Source organism: Colobus angolensis, unplaced genomic scaffold, assembly GCF_000951035.1.
Source record: "Colobus angolensis palliatus isolate OR3802 unplaced genomic scaffold, Cang.pa_1.0 Scaffold504, whole genome shotgun sequence".
Taxonomy (NCBI): Eukaryota; Metazoa; Chordata; class Mammalia; order Primates; family Cercopithecidae; genus Colobus; species Colobus angolensis.
The window spans coordinates 96211-117745 of NW_012118533.1; the positions used below are offsets into that span (position 1 = coordinate 96211).

The 21535-nt window shown below is 35.8% G+C and overlaps 1 protein-coding gene across 6 annotated transcripts in view; it reads left to right on the top strand.

Moving 5' to 3' along the window:
* Positions 1 to 21535, top strand: part of PAM (peptidylglycine alpha-amidating monooxygenase) — a 134579-nt gene that overhangs the window by 70007 nt on the left and 43037 nt on the right. For 5 of the 6 annotated variants that reach the window (XM_011960102.1, XM_011960104.1, XM_011960105.1 and 2 more), the window contains exon 12: positions 8939 to 9259. The exons of the other annotated variant lie outside the window; for it this stretch is intronic. In XM_011960102.1, coding sequence (XP_011815492.1) covers positions 8939 to 9259 — 321 coding nt within the window. The remainder of the gene's footprint in view (positions 1 to 8938; positions 9260 to 21535) is intronic. 6 annotated transcript variants of the gene reach the window in all.

Genomic DNA, 21535 nt, shown 5'->3' on the forward strand with positions numbered 1-21535 from the left:
CCAGGATGGTCTCGATCTCCTGACCTCGTGATCCGCCCGTCTCGGCCTCCCAAAGTGCTGGGATTACAGGCTTGAGCCACCGCGCCTGGCCCATAATTTCTTATATATGTTCACTATACCAAAGCTATAAACATCCTGAACTTTCTATAAGCATTGTTTAAGCAAAGATTATGGGCTTGAAACTAAGAAGCTTACTAGATGGAAGCAAAAGTCTACAAAATTACGTTTAAGAGTTCTGAATTTGAGTGTCTCAATATTCGAAGTTTAGATGTAGTGTTGAAACTTATGTCTGTTGTATTGGAAAGATTCATTGTCTTAAATTCCAGGCTGAATTGAGAGTCAAAATCTATAATAACAGTATGTCCTTGTTATTATATACTATGCTTTGGACAGCATTCCTTTGGCTGCAGAAACAGCCTTTATCATGTTTTATTCAGTTTGCTCCAAAATCTCTTCATTGTAGTCTTTGTGCCCTCATATAATCAATCTTTCTACTCAAAGGTCAACATGAGCTACTGTATTCCCAAGGCAGAGAGAATATGACAAAAATATAATTTGTTGAGGGAAAATACTCCATGACCCCAGATAGTTAAAGGTCTTCGGACACCTTCTGTGAAACAGTAATTTCACAGTGGTTTCATGCTAACAAAAATGAATTACCATTGGCATGTTTTATCAAATAAGCAGAATCAAGGGAACAAGGTTGCCGGTTAAAAACACAATAGTCTAGTGTCAAAGCCTGCTAAAGTTACAGTTGTAAGCAGTTTATGGGAAGAGTTAAACAAAGGCTGGGTATGGTAGCTAAAATTTATATTTCATTGATTTGTTCAAAATAGGGCATTCCTTTGATCCTCCAATAAAACACAAATAATTTTAGTAGCATCTTCTTAACTAATTCCAAGCACTCTCTATGCCACTTTGCTGTTTTAAAGAAGGTACAGTTTTTGTTTGTATTCCTATTTACTAAAAATTTATTGATTTCTTACGATTTATGAGCACTTCACGAGTCTTTATTTATTGAACTCATCTATCAAACACAATTCTAAATACCCCCCCCAGGCTCTGGGAAGCTGAATGAATGCTGTTTTGAATTGGTTTCCTAATAACAGAATAGGCAGATGTGAATGATCATTTATCACACAGTTAGGTTTTCCAATATAGATCTGTGTGCATGGTAGTTATGAAAACCATAATCTTCTATCTTCTCCTTTTTCATATTTGTGTTGTTTTCTTACAAAGGAAGAAAAGTTGATTTCTGATTGCTTTTCAATCAAATGAGTTCTATAAGGGGAAGAAATAATAAAGTTCACTTCCTTTGTGATCCTTGAGCTGGTCACCATGGTCATGTGTTTTATTTCTCTAAGGCTAGAGAGTAAATGTTGTGGGATAGTAGTAAGTAAACAATCAATAAACCAAATTGACTTTAACCCGAAGGGAAAATCAGTTAAGACTAAGTCATAAAACAAAATATTAAATTCTGAAAAGAGATGCTTTTATTTTTCCATTCCTTATATCCCTCTCTTTAATCAGTTATGTTGCATGGCTCTAATCGTGTTAACTTGGTTACTTGGCATATTTTGTCAGTGGTTAAACTGCTGCTGAACATCCTATTTACTCTCCTTATATTATAGAAATCACAGAGCAATAAGCAGTAACAAGAGCTGGGGTTTTTTAGGTAATGAAAAACTAGTAATTTGTTTGGGAAATGGGAATTTATATTCTGGAAAGTTTTGAGAGGTACTTGATCATTTAAAAAAATAATAGCACCTGCCACATTAAGGTTTTACAATTTCTAAAAAACTAGATATTTATTTTTTTCTATCCAGTGATCTTATAAAGCATTTTTTTTTTAAAAAAAAAAAAAAACCTTTTTAGGACAATTTTTAAATGTATATTTCATATATTTTAGTTTTTCTCACCATATTCCTGAAAGTAAACCAAGGAAATTTCCATGCTGGGAGCAGGGAATAGTGAGTGGTTCCTGATAATAGAAAAATGTCCACTGATCCACAAAGTAGTTAGTGCAAGCACATAACTTACGAACTTTAAGTTTCATTGGTGGTGTTATTAGATTCCCATGTACTATGCTGCGTTCCTTTTCTCAACACATTAGCTGCTACTATACTTGTGTTTCCATATACCAAACTCACTCAGTTAAATTACTTAAAAGATCTAGATCATTTGGGTATTTTATAAGAATCAAAGGTTGAGGGAAGAAAATTTAAAAATGGGAAATCACTACAGCCTAAAGTCATCAAGGAAATATTTTTATCTCTACTAATGTAGATGCAAGGGTTGACATTTTTAACAAATTATTATTCATCCAAGAATTGCTTATTGAGTATCTGCTAGGATAGGGAAAGTACTAGTCTCTGGAACTATGACAATAAATAAGAAATGAGAAGGACTTTTTTATATAAAACTACATTTGTATCTTGTAATTTCTCCCTTCCCAGAGATAATTTAAATATACAGAAAGTATTTTTAGAACATCTTAAAGAATTTGGTCATACATGTAAGGTACATTTTTTCAAATCAAAGAAAACTCATCTTTTTTTTTTTTTTTGAGATGGAGTCTTGCACTGTCGCCCAGGCTGGAGTGCTGTGGCACTATCTCAGCTCACTGCAACCTCCAGCTCCCAGGTTCAAGCAATTCTCCTGTCTCAGCCTCCTGAGTAGCTGGGATTACAGGTGCCCGCCACCACTCCCGGCAAATTTTTGCATTTTCAGTCGAGACGGGGTTTCACCTTGTTGGCCCGGCTGGTCTCGAACTCCTGATCTCAAAGTGATCTGCCCGTCTCGGCTTCCCAAAGTGCTGGGATTACAGGCATTAGCCACTGTGCCCAGCCAAAAACTAGTCATTTTTTAAGCTAGTTTTGTGCAAATCGCTGTAGTATGTATTGACCATTAAGTATTGACCATTTTGCACATTTCTTGTATTACAGTATGGACAAGATAGACCAGGATATGACAAAGAGAAACCCAGTTAAAGAGTAAACCTAGCACTTGAGCTCAGAAGATGGTTAATTTAAAAAGAAAAACAATTAAGTATAGTAAGATTGATAAGTTTGAGGTGACTGTGTAGGAAAGAGCTTAATGACCAGTACAGAAAAGACAGGGGAACCTGAATCCAGTCTAGTGAGCAGTTTGGAGGGCAACTGTCAGTCAGACCATCTCTTTCAAATTCCAGTTCAATTTCCTACCAGCTGTGCAGGTTAGTATTGTACCTTTAGTTTCTTCATATAAAACAAGGACAATAATAACTAATAGAGATTAAATGTATTAAACAGTATAAAGCATACAGCAAAGTGAATGGATCATGCTAAGCTCTCAAGAAATTTTAGCTGCTATTATTATTTTCTATAGTTTATATAGTTCTTAATATGTTAATGCTGTCAACAATTGGTAAGCAGCAAACATCTCCATTTTTCTAGGACTGTCCCAGTTGATGCCTGGTATATATATTAGTAACACCCCTTTCCTTTTAAAAAGTATTCTAGTTTGAGAAACAAATTATGTGGTCACCTTAGCAGTGAGTCCCAGAATAGAAATAGAAAATAACACCTAGAATATACCAAAAGAATTATAAATCATTCTACTCTAAAGACACATGCACACGTATGTTTTTTGCAGCACTATTCACAATAACAAAGACTTGGAACCAACCCAAACGCCCATCAGTGATAGATTGGATTAAGAAAATGTGGCACATATACACCATGGAATACTATGCAGCCATGAAAAAGGATGAGTTCATGTCCTTTGCAGGGACATGGATGAAGCTGGAAACCATCATTCTCAGCAAACTATCACAAGGACAGGAAACCAAACACCGCATGTTCTCACTCGTAAGTGGGAGGTGAACAATGAGAACACATGGGCACAGGGAGGGGAACGTCATACACCAGTGCTTATTGGCGGCTAGGGGGCTAGGGGAAGAATAGCATTTGGAGAAATACCTAATGTAGATGACGGGTTGATGGGTGCAGCAAACCACTATAGCACATGTGTACCTATGTAACAAACCTGCACATTCTGCACATGCATCCCAGAAGTATAATTTTTTTAAAAATGCCACCAATCAAAGTCCAGTGGAAAAAGAAAGAAAGAAAAAAAGAAAATACCACCCAGAAATATATAGCTGGACAGAGCTACAGCAAAGGTAACTATGGGGATATAACCCAGGAATGTCCAAGGCGGGTAGGGTGCCATCAATCACACATCAGTTCCGTAGAGGTAGAGCCACTTTTAATACCATCCTAGACAGATTTTGTCATCCAGAGCAGAGATGGGGGTCCTTTCTGAGGAAGGAGAAGAGTCTTTCACTATGACAATAAAAGGATAAGATTCCCAAATGAGTACTGGTGGTAAGGAGGAAAAAGTTGATGTTGCAAATCAGCCTAGGTTGGACCTTGTGACTCACTGGTTAGAGAAAGAAGAGTACAGTTTTCTGAGTTGATTTACTCAAAAGAGTGTCATCACTAAGAGGGATACTATAAAAAAGTTAAAATATGGTGAGAAGATACAGAGCTCCATTTTAGACACTTTAAGTTCAAAATGCCTATGAGACAGACATCCAAGTGGGATTTTCCAGAAGACAGTTTTGTAACATCAGTTTGGCGTTAGGAGAGCTCCAGGCTTGGTAGTCATGTGCCTAGAGGTGGTAGGTTAAGTTTTGTAAGTGACTGAGATCACTTAGTAGGAAGAGGCTTTAGCCAGGGGAGAAATGTGTCAGGGACAGACTTCCCAAAACACCAGCCTTTTTTACATGGTGGACGGAAAAAAGAGGAAGCACAGATGATAGGTGGAGAAGACCTGTAAACAACAACATTATAAGGAAAGAGGTTCTGAAGGGAACTTTCAGCAGGGCTACAGGCTCCCAGTAGATCAAACTAAAGAGTCTATTAGCATTGGCAATTAGCATCCTTTACCTCTTGGAGAAGTCATACAGTTTTGAAATAGGAAGTGGAAAGAAATGCGACCAATTTAGAGAGGGAAAAGGATGTAAGGAAGAATGAATCAGCAAGTAACCCTGCACCATCCAATATGGTAGACACTAGGTGAAAATATTTATGTTTTGAATATAAATTAATTCAAAGTAAAAAATTAAAAATTAAGTTTCTCAGGTACACTAGCCATTTACAAAGTACTCAGCCCCATGTGTCTGTCTGGCAGCTATTAGGTTGGACAGTGCAGACATAGATTACATCCATTATCACAGAAAGTTCTTTTGGACAGTGTTGGAGCTTGTAAATGAAGAAAGAAGATGGAAAAGCCGGAAGGGTATGTTATGTCAGAGGAGGGTCTCTCCCCACCTCCATAACAACTCAAGCCCTAAGTGAGTGTATGTATAGCCTGTGAGTCAGATATGAGGTAAAGAAGTTGTATTTATTAATAGAAAAGAAAAGAGAGAAGACAGGAGAGGCTTTAGGGAGTGCTGGAGGAGTGGCATTCATAACAGTGGAGTAGAGAGACTTCTTTTTCCAAAAATATGCTAAAAGACACGGAGAAAGTACAGATACAGCCTCCTTTGGCAAAGCCAGGAACCAATTAGCTGTAGTAGCCACAGTGACTTATTAAGAAAATAGAGGGCTAGAAACCTAAAAGGGTTTTTTGTTTGTTTGTTTGTTTTGAGACTGAGTCTCACTCTGTCTCCCAGGCTAGAGTGCAGTGGCGCTATCTCGGCTCACTGGAACCTCCGCCTCTGGGGTTCAAGCAGTTCTCATGCGTCTGTCTCCTAAGTAGCTGGGATTGCAGGTGCCCGCCACCAACCTGGCTAATTTTTGTATTTTTAGTAGAGATGGGGTTTTACCATGTAGGCCAGGCTGGTCTCAAACTCCTGACCTCAAGTAATCCGTCTGCCTTGGCCTTCCAAAGTGCTGCGATTACAGGCATGAGCCACCACACCTGACCCTAAAAGGGCTTTTTGCTTTCTGTTATGAAAATCCAGATGCTTGACCATGAAAAAGGAGTGGATTTTTAAAATATTAGGTAAACCACAGGTTGAAGCAGATACATGTTGCAATTAGTTTGTTTTTTCAGTTAGTAATTATAATAGCTATAATATAGTGACACCTACTTTATGATATGCACTGGACTGGGTATTTTAATATTAACTGCCTTCTTTAAATCTACAAAATAATTTCTAAAGGTTGTTGTCACTGTATTTATTAGGTTAAGTAGAATTTACTTAAAAGTACAAAGTAGAATTCACTTAGAGGCACAGAAATAGGGTTTGATGTGTATTTGAATTGAGGAGTTGCCATTACAGGGAAAGACCAGAGTGCTATAGGTGCACCCAGCAGAGACCCCTGAGTTAAATTATCAAGGAAGGCTTTTTTGATGTGACACCTAAGATCTGAAAGTTGAGGAGCTAGTTTATTAGTGGGGAGGGAGTGGTCCAGGCAGAAGAAACAACATCTTCTTAGACTTGATATTCAAGGAAATGAAAAGCCAATATGAGTGGAACATAAACTGAAAAGAAAAAGGAAACATTGAGAGATGACACAGGAGGTCAGGACCACCAACTTGCTTTACTTATGTTCTACTCTGTTATATGCATTAGATGTATTTTCTAAATAAATATCTTAATATGACTTAAAAAATTGGTTGACATTTCAGGATTCCATATTTTATCCAGTACGCTAGAAGAGGAAAAAACTCTTTCCGATTTGCGCATAGGAATGTAAGAGATAGCCATCTAGTGGTCTTTCTCTCTCATATAAGGAGATGTTTGTAGAGATTCTGCTTTGAAACTTTGTTCTGGCAAGGCCTGTGCAACTGTGTGCAGCCAAGCCTGTTACATTATTTTAACAATTTTTGCTTTCCTAACCCAGTGACAATTTTAAATGATAAAGTCACATGAACTGGAATGCCCTACCTTTGATATTTTATCACAGCTTTTAGATTTCTCTTGCCAACCGGAATGACTGTGCATAGTTCTGAACCTGTCTTCCTCCATCAAGACTACCCTAAACACAGAGGTTGCGGTGAGCCATGATCACGCCACTGTACTCCAGCCTGAGTGAAAGAGAGAGACCCTGTCTCAATAACAATAATAGCTTAAACGTATGGATTCAAGTTTTTATTTAATTTAATTTAATTAATTAATTTTTTTTTTTTGAGACTGGGTCTGTCTCTGTCACTCAGGCTGGAGTACAGTGGCATGATCATAGCTCACTGCAGACTTGAACTCCTGAGCTCAAGCAGTCCTCCCACTTTAGCCTCCCAAGGGGTGAGGACTATAATTGAATGCCACAACACCCAGCTAATTTTTTTATTTCTTAAAGAGATGGGGTCTCACTCTGGTGCCCAGGCAGGTCTCGAACTCCTGGGCTCAAGCGATCCTCCTGCCTGGGCCTCCCACAGTGCTGGGATTACAAATGTAAGCCTCCACTCCCAGCCTCAAGTTTTTAAATAATGGCTTATCTCTCCCTGAAATACTCTTGTATTTTATTTCCTAAATAAGACGTTTCATTGTATAAGCATATGAAACTATTTATATTTAATGTGTGGTACATGAGAATTTAGCAGTAATGTACTGTATTAATTTTTCTTCTGTGAGGCAGAAAGCCACTGTGCCCTAATAGATTTGGTTGACTTACAATTTGCTTTGTTCATTTTACTGAGATTGGCCCTATTACTTGGTAATTATTTTCTGACTGAAGATTTCACCTGGGATAATCTGATTTCACTGGCAAGAATTGAAAACCTACTTTGAAACATTAAACCAAGGCTACTTATAAACATGACAGAATCTCTTCGCATCATTTTGAAAAGACTTCATCTCCCCTTGCACCACCTTCTTAATAATATATTCTTCAGTGAAATACATCATGGCTAAACCAGTTATCATTTTCATTTCCTAATGGTCATGAAAAGAGATTTTATAAATGTTTTCTAATTGTGCTGTAAATGTAATTAAAATGTAAGCAACAGGACTCCATAGTCATAAGTAATTTCTTCAGTGGCAGCACTTAGTATAGGATGAGGAAAAGGAAGAATTGGTGGTTGCCCTTGGGTTTGGTGTAGGAGAGCAGATTTGTGTTTTCATTGAGAATATGTTTACCATTCACACAGTTGATATAAATGGATTAGAAGTCACCGTGGGAATGATGAAGGTTAAAATACTTCATGAGCTTTCTGTAGTCATATTTTGTATATATGATAATATTTTATAAATAATTTGCTTTCGTGGAATTGGCATCCCATACCCAAGTTTACTCCTTAATACAGGAAGGCATAAAATACATTTTAGTGATGAATCACCCTAATGATATCAGTTTATTAAAATCTTTTCCTTTGTTTGAAGCTGATTTAAAAGTATTCTTTGCTCAAAAAATTATTTTTCTCACTTGCTCATTTTTTGGTATAAGAGGAACAACTAGAGTTACTTACAGTAGCACTGCTAACAAAATAATAATAAAATTTAGGTTCCCCAATTGTCAAATGGATACATATTTACTTGTGTTTTACAGGAAATGTATATTTCCTGCTCAAGAAATGTATATTTCTTTTCCTATGGCTTACACTTTAATAGGTTTTTTAAGACAACTGCAACGAGTTTCTTGTGCAGGTAGCTGTTATCTAATGTAGCTATTGATGATATTTTATTTTAGAAATCTGATGAGCTCTTAATTTCCATATCAATTAAACTATACTGTGCAAACCATTTATTGAAATGTGCCATGCAATTACATAAGCATTATTTTTTCCTACTAATATGTCAATAGATGTTATAACATAAAGAAATAGATGATATATGAAATAAAGTATTTCACTGGTCTAGGAATTTTTCTTTTTTTTCCCCCTCCTATGCTTAAAACTTCTCTCTTGTTTATTATGAGAAATGAGTAGATATTTTTTAAAGCACCAAATTTTGTAAATTTTGCAATCTTATCTACCCTCCACGCCCTTATCTCTTCTCTTTTTTCCACAGGTGATTTCTATTCACTACTTTCCAAGCTGCTAGGAGAAAGGGAAGATGTTGTTCATGTGCACAAATATAATCCTACAGAAAAGGCAGAATCAGAGTCAGACCTGGTAGCTGAGATTGCAAATGTAGTTCAAAAAAAGGATCTTGGTCGGTCTGATGCCAGAGAGGGTGCAGAACATGAGAGGGGTAATGCTATTCTTGTCAGAGACAGAATTCACAAATTCCACAGACTAGTGTCTACCTTGAGGCCACCAGAGAGCAGAGTTTCCTCATTACAGCAGCCCCTACCTGGTGAAGGCACCTGGGAACCAGAACACACAGGAGGTGCGTGTAGGGTTTCTTTTAAGCAATAAAGTGTGAAATGCTACACTCCACGTTAGCAAAACCTGAAGGGAATAAGAATTAATGGGTGAAAAAATTCATCAGTGAAAAGGACTTATTACCATTAGAAAAAATATTACTCAGATTTGGGCTATCAGATACCACCTTTGAAGATTTTGTTTGTTTGTTTCGATTTTGATCTATTGCTGCATAAATTTAGTGTCTGTAGTGAGCCAGAACTACAAGGACCAAAAAATATTTGGATCATTTGGGGAAATGCGGCATATGAAATTCAGGATAAAAATTCTTACAATTGAATTTTTTCATTTTGCTCAATGGAAATACATTGAAAATTCAAAACCTGATATGTAAAGTCACAGTGTAAGAAATGCTCATATACTGTCTCCTTGTAAGGTAATAAAATTCCTCTCAAAGGAATCTTACACTTTCAACATTCTCATCCAGTTGACTTGTAAAATATAACCATTTTATGATTTTGATTTCTTAAGTTTCATTATCGATTACAATCTTAATTGGAAAGTTGAGTATTTCTGAAGGGACCTCTAGTAAGTCCATAACTATCAGATTTATCTTTATTTTTATCCCAAATAGGCTTCCATAGGTAGAGGAGAATACCTTATTCCCTTCAGGTTTCCATACCAGCAAGCTATGAATGCCTCATCTTTGTCTTTAATTGTGTTGTGGCCTCTGTGATATTGATTGTGCTTCATGTTACTTGCTAATGTGGAAAGCCAGATAATACAGCATGTGGAGATAATCTCAAAAAAGTAACGGATATGCGTGCATGGCAGCTGTCCATGTGTGGGTTGGAATGGCACAGGCTGCCAGCTTGATGTTTTCAAATTCAGCTTTATAGGAAGCCATAAATTATTCAACTCCCAGCTGATTTTTATTTATAATTGAAAAAAAATAGCATGCAGTGCCTTTTGCTCACATGAGAATTTCAAAACATAGTCCATTGGTACTGGCGTAATGGTTTCTGTGAGATGTTAACTGGAACCTGGATTTTTAACTTTTTGTGTTTAAACAGGATCAGCCCTGCTGTAGCTCATTCTGGATTTGTCGAATAAAACTGTGTTTGTCACGAGGTGGTCCCTGGACCTCCTTGCCTCAGAATCACCTAGGGTGTGTAAGAAAAATTTAGACCCCTGAATCCTATCGAAGAACAACTGAATCAGCATCTCTGAGTATGATGCCTTGAAATTTACAGTTTATCATGCCCCTATCCATTTCAAAACACACAGGAATGTCTGCCTGAACTTATATTTTAAGGACAGTGAATTGTAACCCAGACAACATGGAAATATAAAAGGGAAAAGAGCCTCTTTGGTAGGAATACAATTGTGTTCATGTGTGAAATGTGAGTTGCAGCATACTTTATTTATTCCATGATTTGTCTTTGTTATTCTTGGATTTGAAATGATATCCTGGTCATTTGTAGGCATCAAGAGTGTCAAGGTCACAGTCAGAATTTGACTTAAGATATCGCATTTCTGAAACTTTCAGAAACTTTCAGTTTTTCTACGAAATAAGCCCTTAAAATACCCAAGTGCATATACTTAGCAAATATCCTCATACTTTCCAAAGTGGTCAAATGGTAGTGCCCAAGAGAAAAATGCTTCTTTAGGATCTGTTTAGGGAAATTTCCTTCCTGTGAATCTCACTGAAGTGAATAACAATGAGTCATAGAAACATACAGCACAACTGCAAATTAAGAAAGGAACATGTATTTCCTTTCTAAAATGATTTGGTGTAATTTCACTACTCTAATTATGAAAACTTTTAAAAAATAAAATGCAAAACAAAAACTCATATTTAGGTAAGCTATTTCTAAAAGGCTTTTTCTTAATTCTCTTTCACCATTTACTGCAATGCAGTATAATATCTAACTTGAACTGATGCTGTTTCATTCCTTTCGGTAAGCCAGGGGAAAACCTATCCTCAGGAAGCTTCCATTTTGCAAAAAAATAAAGTAGGAAGTCATTAGCATATAGGGCCCTAATAAAACTTATTAGCAATCTCATTAATGTCTAGTCCTCAGGGTATAGTCAAAGAGAAGAAATTTTATATATAATCTTCCATTGTTTCTTTCATACCCTTTCTTTACTCCAGGCAAAGCTGAGAATGAGCCTAATGGTCTGGAGGAATTAACTGTTTCCCTAAGTGCCTAATTTGCAATAAGGAATTATCTTTGTTGCAAAGAAGAAAGTAATTTTTATATGAGATTATTATAAAAACAAAAATGTCAGGCTGGTCTGTTGCTTAATATTATAGCTCATATTTATTTCAGATGTCTTTGACATCTGTTGTTAATTTTCAAATAAGAAGCTGAAACCAGAAGTTAATCTATTTGAATGAGGTCACAGATCTAAATCTAAAACTTGGACTTTATTATTTCCAGTGTACATCTTCTAGTTTCTTACATTTCAATACAATTGTGCTCAAAGAGATGCTAATGTGCTTGCCCAGTTCAGATAAACTATCCAGGAACACTGGACCCTCACTGCTTAGAAGATGGAGATTTCTATTCAGAACCCTGTTCCGATGTCCCCAGTTGTTGACACCAGCATAATCTAATACAATGGTGTTTTCTGTGGCAGTATTTTAGATTTCATCAGTTTGTCTGTGTGCTGGAACTGTAATATGCTGATGAAGCCCATCCAGTTGACCTGAGGGTTCAAGGGTGAAATTAACGGATCAGCTCAAAAATCTGGTTGTGACTATATGGCAGGCCAAGGAACACCTGAGGGTTTCAAAAACATACTATTTTCTGAACCTTTAGTTTGGTCAGGATTCCACTTGTTTTCCACCCTGGCATCTGCCTTTAAAACTGGGTTCTCCACCTCAGTATGGGCTGGATATCAGTGGTCACCAAGCTACATGAAGAACACAACAGAATGATATCTGCTGACTTTGCACAGCTGAGAAAGTCCTTATCATTCCCCAGAACAAGATAGTTAAGTACTGTGTCTTACTGTATCTCTAGGACTACAAATATCTGCGAATAGCATTTTTTCAGGTTTTATCTTCATGATTTTTGGTGAAGATGTGAAAACTCTAGACAATTGTGAAAACACCATTAGCGACAGAAAATTCCTGGACAAGTTCAGATAGACTAGACCAGAGGTTTTCAAACTGTTGTTTGAAAGGACACCCATCAAGTAGGAGGTAATAATCACAGGCTTCCCAACACACATATGCACACGCGTGTGCACATGCATACACACACACACACACACACACACACACAAAATACAGCTTCCCCAAAAGCAGTTCTGTATATGGCCAAAATCAAATTTAGAAACTACTTCGTGGAGACACTATAATGTAGAATATTATAGGTCCAGGTACCTGACTGCATGGTGGCTTTGAATTCCAGCTATACAGTTTTCTATGTGGTCTCTAGGCAAGTATTAAAAAAAAAATCTGGGCTTTAGTTTTCTCATCTATAAAATGAGGATTATAATAGTATACTCCTCACAGAGTTCAAGTGACGGTCAAATGATATTATACATGCAAAGTGCTTTGAACAGTGTCGGCATGCAGAAAGCATTTAAAAATGTTATGATACATTAACACTTGTGACTATTACTGCTACCATTACTGTCATGTTATGTTTGAGATTTTTAAAAATGAAATACCAAAGTATAAATATTGATTACTTGATCTTAAGGAGCATTTGTGAGACAGAGAATTTTCTTGCAGTATGCAGGAAAGCAGCAAAACTTGACACTTTAAGCTGATCAGTTGAGAAAAAAGTGACTTGGCAGTGTTTTATCACAAAGGGAGCTTGTGACTCTTCAAACGTGTGATCACTTACATTGATCTTCTTGATGTATGTGATATGTGACATACAGTGTGAAAATGCTAACCTCAATAAATTAGAAGCAGATGCACTTCTTTTTAAACTTGGTATAGTTTAGTTTCTATCATTAATAGTTTAGATAGAGATAGCATTAATAGAGTAGAAACAAAATCTTAGGTATCTTTATTCTATTTGCCCCCTGGAAACTAGACTCATTGAACATTTAAAAAGTAGAACTAGCTATTCTAGTGGCAGATTTGATTGGACTACCATATACTTGCATGTGGAAGCCTGATTCAGTATGTATTACAAACCTCTGGATGTGAGAAAATACACCTGCATTTGTGTGACAATTCTGATCAGATAAGAGGATTCAGAAGGTGTTCAATTATTCTTAAGATACATTTAGTGTTTTCTTCATTTCTATGAACAACTTATACTTAATTTCAGAGTCCATTCTTATATTTCAGTCATAGTCTTACTTCTAGGTTCAAGTCTTGCAGAATTTTCAGGGTAAAATAAACCATTCAGTTGGCTGAATTTTCATCTCTGGGGGGAGGAGAATGGTTAAAAAAAAAACAAAAAACACATATACATAGCACTTACTTTGAGCCAAGCTTAGTGTTTTAGATGCATTGATTCATTAGAAAGGAAGAAAGTGATGAAAGGTTAAGTCACGTGTCCAAAATGCCACAGCTCAAGAAACCAAGATGCAAAGCCAGGCAGACTTGCTCCCACGTCTTGCTTCTTAATCACTCTGTTATTCTGCATCTCTCTCACACACACACATACACACAAACACAAATAGATATACAAATAGGAAGAGGGTTTCAAAAACATACTATTTTCTGAACCTTTAGTTCCAGTCATCTAATTATCTCAGGCTACAATTGTAATAACTGTAGGTGTTATAGGTATATTGATAGGTCATGCTTTCTTGGTCAGTATTCAGCCAGTTTTACCAAGATTAAAATATCATTTGCAATTAAAGCAACTTTAAAAAGGAAAATAATTCTGCTAATGTTTTTGAGCCCCTATTTATATGGTAAATCTCTTCCTCACTTCACTCCCATTAAATGAAACATGATAATTAATTCTTGTTTTCTTTCTTACTTTGGTATAAATATTTCTGCAATAGTTTTAGTTAATTATAGTTATTGCTGGCACTTCTGATGAATAACAATCCCTGGCCAAAATAAGTCTTCCTTTTCTCAAAAGATGAAAATTTACAAGTACGGAAAAAGCAAGCACCATACTTTGTTTTTGTTGAAGTCTTCTAGTGATTTTTTTCAGTCCTATTTCTTAAAATTAAATGTGAAGAGCCTTTTTACACTGAAATTAATTCATAGTTCTGAGTTTGAAATTACATTTTTTCCTCAACTTTAGCTCTGTTAGTCTTTGTGTAACACAGATAAATGAATGCCCTTTCAAATACTTATTAATAATTTCATGTGAATACAACAGTGATCACTAATATTAATCTCTTTCTGGAAAAGTGCAATCTATTATTCTTTTTCATGATTAATTGATGCAATTTTAATAGCTGTATTTCATGTTTTTCTAAAAGTAGTAACTTCTTTTTCTGAATATATGGCAGGATATGCGGCTGTACATTAACCTTTATAATAAATGTAAGGATTCTTTGTAGAATGATGTATTTTATTTATCATTAAAAAGTGTTATATGTCACTGGAAAAAATATTTTAAGATTTCAAGGTTTCTTTCAACTTTTTAATCATCTTTTAGAAACAAAAACAAATTTGTATCAAAGCTACTAGGATCAATAGCTAATGTGTATTTACCTTATTTTTCTAAAAGTATTGTTTCTAGTAATATGTTCTCAACTCCAGATTTTAAAAACAAGCAATCAAGCTTGAAATAATTCTATCATTTGCTATCTGAATTTAAAGCAACTGACGGAGTTGGGAATGACTTGCCCAAGATCATGGGTAAGAAATTTGTATTTAATTTTTAGGCTAACACTGTAAATCTGTAGCATTAACTAGTCATGTATTGAATCATTTCTTAAGTAATAACTAAAAGAAATCTGAACTAGAATTTTTAACTTCTCTATCATCAAAAGTGTTTAAGGTAGAACTCAAATATATTTCATCATATAATTTCTTTAACAAGGATTTGAAATTGTCCTTAATTGGGGATTGGAAACTATCCCTGAAATTGAGGCCTAAAGTCTGGCTCAAGGCTGAAGTTCTTTTCCTGTCAAATGAGACAGTTATATGGAATAATTCAGATACAGTTCTAGCATTCTCTGATTCTCATGTCATGATGAGCAGGAATTGGAATAATGATCAGTATTAATTCTACCTACATACACACTAGTCCTAAATCACTGCCTTTATTCTTGATCATTTAATCATATAGGGAATAGCCTTTAACTACCTGATAATTAAAAATATGGGGACACTAGAAGCAAAAACATTAATTAACTTAGCTAATATTCACAGAAAAAAAGATGAATTCAGTTTTTCTTTAACTATCCTAGAATTTCTGGTTAATAAAGAGACTCAGATCCTGAAAGTTTTGAACACTTGGCTAAGTAATGTAAGTGTGCAAAGACAATTTAAAATAAAACTAACAATAATGTAATATAATTTTTCCAAACAATCAGTACTAAAAGAACCAGGTTGCTCATGGTGTTAGACTTCATACATTCTTTTACACATCATTTTTACTGTTTGGAAAATTCACTGAAGGTGTATATTTTTATAAATACATTCTAGATATTTACATAAATTTTCCTTCTTTAACATTTCCAACCTACCAGGATTCTAATATGTGACAAATGAGTGTTTTTGTAATTGGTGAAGATAGGCTCAAAACAACCTATGCGTCCATATTTTTTTGCAGACTTCCAAGCACTTACCAGTTTAAGGGCATATGATAACTGAGATCATTCATAGCCAGATTAAAGTTCTTTAAACAGTATTTCCAATATTTTATGAAATTCATATTTGACCCCAAAATAATGCAATTTTTAGACGTTGCATATTTTCTGTCAGAATAGTAACTCTGCATCTTCATGAGCACTTAGCTCCCAGTACCTAGTTGGTAGACCACTGAATAGAAAGGTTCCAGAAGCCGTTATATATGTTTATTATCTTTATTGATAGTAATTAGCCAATTAGCATTTTCATTGAGTACTCTCATAGTATCTTCAGCATTCTGCTATGGGTGAAAAGTTAGTACAGATGAATTATAAGGTTATAGGGGAATTTGAATGCTAGTTGATACCATAAACAAGCAGAAACTAAAACACAGACTTTAATGCATGTATCAGGCCATACAGTAAGTAGGCCAGGCCCTGTGTGACAGTTGGTGACAAAACCGTGAATAAGGGATGATCCTTGCCCTTGAAGAATTCTGTTTAGTTGTAGTGCTTCTGAGTTCTGAGAACATGACGAAAGCCATTAAATATCTGCATTGTCATGAGCTTTGAGTTTCCTTTGGAACCCATCTAGAAGCTTCAGGAGTGGTAAATAAGTACAGAATTATGACAACTAAATGAGAGGAAAATGAATGAAGTGCAGTCTGAGATTCAAGCAACTTTAAAATCATTTTAAACATTTGACAGGGGAATGACTTATCCATCTATTGATTTATCTAGTCCTTTCTAAATCTAATGCCTCTACTCTGTTTCCAGAGTTCACTTTCAAAAACACAGCATTAATCATGTCACCCCATATTTTAAATTTCCCATGGGCATACAGCATCAGAGAGCCTAAGGACAGTTCCTCCCCACCCAGCACTGCCCCTGCCAGTGCCTGCCCACATCATTGAGAACTGGGAATCAACTCAGTCTGCCAGAGTCCAGACACATTGTCCAGGGATCTGAGGATTCACCCTCCCCGTCTACCACCACTGGTGTCTGTGCACTTCTCCCAGGGTTCTAAGGATGGGTCTTTCGAGGCTGCCATCACCACTGCTGCCAGCACCCACCTGCATGAGCCACATGGGGCCTGAGGACTGGTCCTTCCAGCCCATTACCACCACTGCTGGTGTACATATGTACCAGTGGAGATCTGGGGATAGGTTCAGTGCTGATACTGCCTTCGCTGATGCCATGCATGCCACCCCTGGGCCCAAGGACCTAACTGCCCACCCAGCCCACCACTGCCACTGCCAGAACCTGAGTAAGCTGCCTGAACCTGCCACCACTGATACCTGCATACACACTACCCAGGGGCTTAAAGCCTGTCATGTTCAACTCACTGTTGCTGCCAGTGGGGCCCAAGGATCAACCCATCTTGTGTCCCTGTCCTCTGCAAAGGCTCACCTTAGATTCTACTAAAAACTGCAGCCTAAGCTGCTGAGGAACTCAGAGACACCACTGATGCTGATTATAGCCAAAAAAGTCATACAGATACTACTGTGTCCACTTAGAATTAAAACCAACCACCCTATTCAACCAACACTATAGTTTATCTATAAAGAAAAATATCTTTTCTTATGAAACCCAATCAATAAAATTGTAAGAAGCAGCTGCCATACCACATATACAGGTATCAATGTAAGGACACAAGAAACACGAGAAGGAAACATACCTCTAATGGAACACAATAATTCTAGCAACAGACTCAACAAAAAAGAAATCTATGAAATTCCTGAAACAGAATTCAACATAATGATATTAAGGAAGCTCAGTAAAATAGAAGACAACAGAGATAAACAATACAAATAATTCAGAAAAAAAACAGTTTATGGTCTGAATGAGAAATTTGACAAAGAGATATTATAAAAAAGAGTCAAACAGAAATCCTGGAACTGAATAATTTAATCAAATGAAATAAAAAATACAGGTGAAAGCTTCAACAATAGACTAGATCAAGCAGAAGGAAGGATTTCTGAATATGAAGACATCTTTTAAAATAACCCAGTAAGGCCAGGCATGGTGGCCTGTAATCCCACAGTTTGGGAGGCTGAGGCTGGTAGATCACTTGAGGCTAGCAGTTTGAGACTAGACTGGCCAACATGGTGAAACCCTATGTGTACTAAAAATACAAAAAATAAAAATAAAAATAGCCAGACGGGGTAGTGTATGCCTATAATTCCAGCTACTCAGGAGACTGAGGCATAAGAATCACTTGAACCTAGGAGGAGGAGGTTGCAGTGAGCCAGGATAGCACCACTGCACTCCATCTTATATGGCAGAGAGAGACTGTCTCCAAAAAAAAAAGAAAAAGAAAAAGAAAAACTATTTAAAAAATTAGAAAGCCTACATAATATGATATATAGGACACGTAAACTGACCAAATATTCTAATTTTTATTGTTCTAGAAGGTGTCGAGATGGACAAAGGTATAGAAAACCTATTTAATGAAATAACAGTTGAAAATTTCCCATTTTGAATGAGATATAGATATCCAGATACAGGAATCCCAGTGTTCCCCAAACAGCTTCAACATAAAGGGTCTTCTCCAAGACACATTATAGTAGAATTTTCAAAAGTTAAAAACAAGATTAAATTCTAAAAGCATCAAGGGTAAAGCATCAAGTTACAAATAAGGAAACCCCCTTCGGACTAACAGCAACTTTCTCAGCTTAAACCTTACAGATCAGGAGACAGTGTAAATTGATATATTCAAAGTGTTAAAAGCAAAAAACAATTCATCCAAGAATACTATTCCTAGCAAAGTTTTCCCAGAGAAGTAAAACTTGAGGGAATTCATTAGCATTAGAACATCCCTACAAGAAATGTTTAAGGAAGTCCAGATTTTACCTCTATAAGCAAAACAACAGTAGCTACCATCACAAAAACACAAGAATGAAATTTAGTGGCAGAGCAAACACACAAATGAGAAAGAGAAAGGACTCAAGTGTTGCCACTGCAAAAAAACATCAAACCACAATGATAAACAATAAGAAAGGAAAAAAAAAAGGCTATACAAAACAATCAGAAAACAATTAATGAAATGACAAAAATCCTCACCTACCATTAATAACCTTGAATGTAAATGGATTAAATTTCTCACTTAAATATATAGACAGCCTTACTGAATAGAAATACATAAGCCAACTATTTGCTGCTCATAAAAACTCACTTCACCTGTAAAGACACATAAAGACTGAAAGTGAAGGGATGGTAAAATATATTCCATGGGAATGAAAAACAAAAACAAGCACGAGTAACTATAGTTGTATCAGGTAAAATAGACTTTAAGAATAGTAAACAACAACAACAATGAAGATGATCATTATATAATGACAAAGGGATCAATTCAGCAAGAGGATGTACCAATTCTAAATATATATGCATATACATCACTGGAGCACAGAGGTATATAAAGGAAATATTATTTGACCTAAAGGGTGAGATAGACTCCAACACAGTAATGGTTGGGGACCTCAACCATTGTCAGCATCGGACAGATCATGTAGACAGAAAATAAACATTGGATCGAAACTGCGCTTTAGACCAAATTGGCCTAACAGACATTTACAGAACAGTTTATCTAACAGCTGTAGAATGCGCATTCTTTTTAACAGCACATGTAACATTCTCCAGGATAGACCATGTGTTAGGCCATAAAACAAGTCTCAACAAAATTTTAAAAATAGAAATTATATAAAGTCTCTTCTTAGACCACAAAGGAAAAAACTAGAAGTCAATAACAAGAACTTTGGAAGCTGTATAAATACATGGAAAGCAAACAATATACTTATGACCAACTATTGGCTCAATGAAGAAATTAGGAAGGAAATAAAAAGAAACAAATGAAAATGGAAACACAAAGTACCAAAACCTATGGAATATAGCAAAAGCAGTGCGAAGAGGGAAGTTTATTGTGGTAAATGCCAACATCAAAAAGTAGAAGGATGTCACACAACTTAACAATGCACTTCAAAGAACTAAGAAAGCAAGAACAAACCCAAAATTAGTAAAAGGAAAGAAATAGATCAGAGCAGAACTAAATAGAGACTAAAAAAATACAAAGGTCGATGAAAAAAAAAAAGGTGGTGCTTTGAAAGATAAACATAAACTAGCTAGACTAACCAAGAAAAAGAGGGAAGATTCAAATAAAATCAGAAATGAAAAAGATGACATAGCAACAAATACCACAGAAATATAAAGAATCATTAGAGATATTATGATTTCTGTATGAAAACTGTATTAGCATACAGTTTTCAACAATTGTATGCTAATACATTAGAAAACCCAGAGGAAACGAATAAATTCCTGGATACATAAAACCCACCAAGCTTGAACTATAAAGAAATAGAAAACCAAACACACCAATAACAGGTAATGAGATTGAATCAGTAATAATAATAATTTAAAAAAATTCCCATCAAAGAAAAGCCCAGGACCAGATGATACTACTGAATTATACCAAAATTATAAAGAACTAATATCATTTTTTGCAAACTATTCCAAAATATGGTAGAAGAGGAAATTCTTCCTAATTTATTCTGTGAAACCAGCATTATCTTGATATCAAAACCAGATAAGGATACAGTGAAAAAAGAAAAGAGCAAGCCAGTATCTCTGATGAACATAAATACAAAATCCTCAACATAGTACTATCAAACCAACTTCAGAAACACATCAAAGAGATAATACATCATGAGCAAGTGAAATTTATTGCTGGAATATTAGGATGGTTCAACATCAATAAATGTGATACAGCACATCAGCAGAATGAAGGACAAAAACCATATGATCATATCAATAGATGCAGAAAAAGTATTTGCTAAAATTCTATTTTTCTTCATGATAAAAACTCAATAATTTATGCATAGAAGGAATATACTTCTATGTAATGAAGTCCCTATACAGCAAACCCACAGCTGGCATCATACGGAGTGGAGATAAGAGGAGAGTCTTTCCTTTAAGAACTAAATAAGACAAGGATGCCCACTTTGACCATTCTTATTCCACATAGTACAAGAAGTTCTAACCAGAGCAGTCAGGCAAGAAAAAGAAATAAAAGGCACCCAAATCAGAAAAGAGGAAGTCAGGTTAGTCACTCTTTGCAGATGACATGATCTTATATAGAGAAAAACCTTAAGACTTCACCAAGAAAAGTCTTAGAACTTATAAAGTAATTCAGTAAAGTTTCAAGACACAAAATCTCAACTTAAGAAAATCAGTAGCATTTTTATACACCAATAATGAACTAGCTGAAAAATAAATCAAGAAAGCAGTCTTATTTACAATAACTTAAAAAATACTGACGAATAAATTTAACCAAGGAGATGAAAGATCTCTGCAAGAAAAACTACGAAACACTGATGAAAGAAATTGAAGATGACACCAAAAAAATGGAAAGATTCCTGCTCATGGACTGAAAAAAATCATATTGTTAAAATGACAGTACTACCTGATATGGTTTGGCTGTGTTCCCACCCAAATCTCATCTTGAATTGTAGCTCCCACAATTCCCATGTGTCATGGGAGGGACCCAGTGGGACATAATTGAATCATGGGGTCACTT